Source organism: Pristiophorus japonicus, chromosome 17 (assembly GCF_044704955.1).
Source record: "Pristiophorus japonicus isolate sPriJap1 chromosome 17, sPriJap1.hap1, whole genome shotgun sequence".
Taxonomy (NCBI): Eukaryota; Metazoa; Chordata; class Chondrichthyes; family Pristiophoridae; genus Pristiophorus; species Pristiophorus japonicus.
In genome coordinates this window covers 130,186,040-130,191,039 of record NC_091993.1, presented here as the reverse complement: position 1 = coordinate 130,191,039, position 5,000 = coordinate 130,186,040, and the positions used below count along the sequence as shown (strand labels likewise).

Genomic DNA, 5,000 nt, shown 5'->3' with positions numbered 1-5,000 from the left:
TGCACGGACCGTAGTCAGACCGTAGTCAGACCGGCAGTGTCGCACTGCACGGACCGTAGTCAGACCGGCAGTGTCGCACTGCACGGACCGTAGTCAGACCGGCAGTGTCGCACTGCACGGACCGTAGTCAGACCGGCAGTGTCGCACTGCACGGACCGTAGTCAGACCGTAGTCAGACCGGCAGTGTCATTATCACATTGCTGTGTGTGGGAGCTTGCTGTGCACAAATTGGCTGCTGCGTTTCCTACATTACAACAGTGACTACACTCCAAAAGTACTTCATTGGCTGTAAAGTGCTTTGAGATGTCCTAGGATGTGAAAGGCACTATATAAATATTAGATCTTTCTTTCTGTTCTACCTCTTGAGGATACTTGTATCTGAGCGAGGGTTGGAGGGCCATCAACACAGTCAAAGACGCACTTTGGTCTTGCCGAAACTTGCTGGTCTTCCAGAGCAAGGAGATGTCCACGGCTGCGTGTTGCAGACTGGCGCAATCCAAGATCCAGGATTACGTGCTGAGGGACGCACTGAAAATTGGTGCATTCGCCGCAAAGGCACGGTGGGGAAGGGCCACAGTCTAAAGCCCTTCTGCCATTGTAAACCCGGGGGCAGGAATCAGTACAAAACTCCCCTCGGGCCGTACTTGTAACTTCTTTTTTGTGTACATGGAGCACCATGATCTGTAAACACCTATGTAGTGCCATGTACAATGTAAGGTCTGTTTCGTAATGCACGTTGAAAAGAAAAATGTAAATGTACCGTCACCCATTGCGTGTACTGTATAGTGACACGTGTAATGTAATTTGTGGAATGTACTACAATGTGTCCCGTATTGGACCGAATTGTACTTGAACTGAAAAGCAAGGGAATGTATCGAACGGAACAGCTGTCAGCACCCAAATGTAGTGTTAGGGATTGCTGACCGCAACTAAACGTACTGAACTGCTTCTGAATGTACTGTACAAGTTTTTATCTGAATAAAGTATATTTTGAAATTTAAAAAAGTGGAGGCTCTGCTGTCACATGGCGTGGCAGATATGGCCTGGGTTCTGAAGCTCTCCCATTGAACTCTCAGCACATTCGGGGCGCTGATGTTTAGTTGTTCTGCCTGGCCTGGCCCTTTCAGGGCCCTGCTCAGGGACTCCCTCTGGAGAAGTGCGACAAATAGTTGCATTGTGAGGCCAATGTTCTGGCAATGCCGGCACCTACTGCCCATCCTTAATAAGTGACCAGCTTGATAGGTCCCTTCAGAAGGGCAGGTAACTGGAGTCACGGATAGCCCCAGCCTGGGTAAGGACGGCAGGTTTCCGTCCCGAAAGGACATCCGTGGCCCCGGTGGGTTTTTATGTCAGTCCCACAGCCTCAGGGTGACTGAGACCAGGTGGGAACAAGCAGCGGGACATCACTGGCTGCCTTTTCTTTACATTTTTTCTGAAGTGTGATCTTTTGGAAAGCGATGGGCACAGGCCGCTGATATAGAACGTTATCTCACAAAGGAGCACATTTAAACATTACAACATACCAGACTGAAACGGTTTCTAAAGATCACTTTCCAGCATTTCCCAAACATCCAATAACTCAACATTAATAAGCTCATCACGTTCAAATCCTTCAGCGTGACAAGCTGACCAAGACCCATTTCCAGGAGTGAGTCGGACGATGCTTCACGGCTGATTGTCATTTGCAGTTCCTCACAGTTAGTCATTTAATATTATACAGCGAGTGGGCCAAAGACATTTTCCTTTTTACTGCTGCTCAATATTTATGTTCCATCTATATTACATGAGGCAGTGTCATTACCATGTTCAAATATTCCCTCAACAGATTAAGATGCCATTCAGGTCACTGACTGCGCAACGTGACTCCATCAGTGGTCACAGAAGCTGCCTCTGAATCCAGCCCAGATCTGGCAGCAACATTTCTCTTCTCTTGTCTTTTCAAGGGTCATAAAGGAAATGTTTCTGGGGATAGATTCAGCCCAGCTCTCAGTGTTGTGGGCCCATGGTCAAACATGCGATACTATGGAGCCAATGACCGAAGGAGCACCCCTCTGTTTAAACAACACATTGTTACAGACTCGTTCACAGACACATTTCAGCGCTGTCAGGTCAGCCCTGAGATGGTGGACTTAATGTGAGGCTTGTTGAGAGTGACCTTGCAGAGAGCGTTAGAGAAAGCAGGGAGAAGAACACCTGCTATTTACAGGAGGCGCTGGTTGGTTAAAGCTAAACACACAGGCGGTTTGTGCGATTGAAGATCTGTTTACAAAATAGGTCCAAGGTTATCAATAAATCAGCAAAGTTTGGAGGCCATCTTATATCTGCCGCCTCACAATTATGAGTTGATGGTCCAGAGAGTGTACAAAAAAAACATGTCTTCACTTCAAGTTTCCAAGCAGTTGCTTGTGGTCGAACTCACCCTTCACCCCGCCCAGTGACTATTCACCTTGGGGAGGAAGCTTTCTCTGGGACGTGGTTGGTTCCAAGATGAAGAACTCAGTTGATGCTGTGTGTCTGGTATCGGAGAGGCAGGTGGAGCTTTGCTCATTGATAGACCCCGCAAACCAGTGTCCCAATGGGTAGGGTGGACATTCTGCCCAGTGTCAGTGAATGATGTTAACCCGCTAATCTATCGATTCAATTTGCCGCCTTTACAATTGTTACCGGCAGCGCTTCGGGGCGAGAGGAGAGTGGCAGGCAAAGTCAACAGAGATCTGCTCTGTCAGTGGTCCAAAGGTGCGATGGGAGGCTAGTCGAATTCTGGTCAGATTGCAGCCTAGAGGCTGTGTCCATCATTCCGGGCCATTCGTTGTAGTGTAGTCCCGGAGGGGCCAAGGAACATATTATTATCGCCTTCCCTCCCCCACACAAGAACAACCCCTCAGTGAGAGAGAGACAGAGAGAGGCACTGGGCTGTCCGACATACACCCCGCCACCCCCTCACTTTCCTTTCCGGCAGAAGTTGAGCTTCACTCCGATGGAGAGCAAAGAAGGAGAGCGAGAGACAGGAAAAGTTGTATAAACGTATCTTGTATTTCCTGCGTTTAGAATGTTGAGGAGTGATCTCAAATAATCAAATAGTTCAATCGGGAACAGAGAAAGAAAGGATTTCCTCTGTTGGGGAGGAGTCCAGAACAAAGAGAATAACCTTAAAGTTAGGGCTAGAGGGAGTGAAATCAGAAAGCACTTTATTACACGGAAGGTAGTCAGAGATCTGGAACTCTCCCCCAAAAGGCTGTGGATGTCAGGGTTGAATTGAACATTTACAGACTGGGTAAGAATATGACGGGATTTGGAGCAAAGGCGAGTAAATGGAGTTTAAGATACAGATCAGCCACGATCTGATTGAATGATGAAACAGGCCCGAGGGGCTGAATGGCCTCCTCATGGTTCCTATACAAGGCAGAGGGGCAGAACGTTAGCCATCGTCAAATAGGAATGATTCTGCCTGGTCCAACATGTATGGATGGAAGGTGAGGACAGTGTTTACTGACACATCGCCCAGAACTCCGTCTGTCAGACATAAGAACATAAGAAATAGGAGCAGGAGTCGGCCATTCGGCCCCTCGAGCCTGCTCCACCATTCAGTAAGATCACTGCTGATCTTCGATCTCAACTCCACTTTCCCGCCCGATCCCCATATCCCTCGATTCCCCGAGGGTCAGCCGTGGCTCAGTGGGCAGCACTCTCGCCTCTGAGTCAGGAAGTTGTAGGTTCAAGGTCCAGTTATTGAATGGCGGAGCAGGCTCGAGGGGCTGTGTGGCTAACTCCTGCTCCTAATTCTTATGTTCTTATTGGCTTCTGACAGCTTGCCCAGGTAGCCATTCTTCATGTATTAGCAGAGGGTCAGTCAGTCATTTGACCTTGAAGGGCATCACAGTTGAGCTCAATCGTTTCCTCTCCTGCTGGACACGTGTGGAGTGGACAGAGAGAGAGGATGTTGGAACTTGAACTACAAACACTTCCTTCATCATTCCTGCCCTCAAAACAGTCTCAGATTGGTGCCTAGAAATTACTTTTTGTAGTTTAATAATCTGCTTATCTTCGTAAAATCTAAAACCCCCAATCATTTGCTGCACATTCATTTACAATTTTGCCAATTCTTTTCAAACTATAATATAGTCCATTTATATTATCAGAATTTTTCCACTTTCTAACTCCTTGACTAACTGCGATTTACCTGAATTCAAACTGCCAACTTAATGTCCTCGTGTGAAGAATCCATTCGGAAAATTATTAAGTCTAATTTGCTTTTCATTACAGTTTAATTTTACCTGCATTCAAGAGGTTCTTTATAGAAATCAGTCCTGGCTATCCCTCTTCAACATATTACAATTTTTTATTTTCCAATTTAGTCCTGAACTTGCTTCGGTGCAGCCACTCATCAGTTCATCAGCGGAGGTGAGGAGGGATCTCTTCACTCAGAGGGTGGTGAATCTTTGGGATTCTCTGATCCAGAGGGCTGTGGAGGTTCAGTCGTTGAGTATATTCAAGGCTAAGATCGATAGACTTTTGGACTGAGGGAGTGCTGCACTGTCGGAGGGGCAGTACTGAGGGAGCACGGCACTGTCGGAGGGGCAGTACTGAGGGAGCACCGCACTGTCGGAGGGTCAGTACTGAGGGAGCACTGCACTGTCGGAGGGGAAGTACTGAGGGAGCACCGCACTGTCGGAGGGGCAGTACTGAGGGAGTGCTGCACTGTCGGAGGGGCAGTACTGAGGGAGTGCTGCACTGTCGGAGGGGCAGTACTGAGGGAGAGCTGCACTGTCGGAGGGCCAGTGCTGAAGGAGCACCGCACTGTCGGAGGGGCAGTACTGAGGGAGCGCTGCACTGTCGGAGGGCCAGCGCAGAGGGACTGCCGCACTGTCAGAGGGGCAGTACTGAGGGAGCGGCGCACTGTTGGAGGGGCAGTACTGAAGGAGTGCCGCACTGTCGGAGGGGCAGTACTGAGGGAGTGCTGCACTGTTGGAGGGCCAGTGCTGAGGGAGCACTGCACTGTC

General features: G+C 48.8%; 1 protein-coding gene across 1 annotated transcript in view; it reads left to right on the top strand.

Moving 5' to 3' along the window:
• Positions 1-2,012: 2,012 nt before the first annotated feature.
• LOC139228047 (putative uncharacterized protein DDB_G0286901) overlaps positions 2,013-5,000 on the top strand; it is a gene marked incomplete at its 3' end in the record, with an annotated part of 21,656 nt that continues 18,668 nt past the window's right edge. Inside the window, exon 1 of the mRNA XM_070859194.1 lies at positions 2,013-2,134. Within this exon, the coding sequence (XP_070715295.1) occupies positions 2,013-2,134 (122 nt within the window). The remainder of the gene's footprint in view (positions 2,135-5,000) is intronic.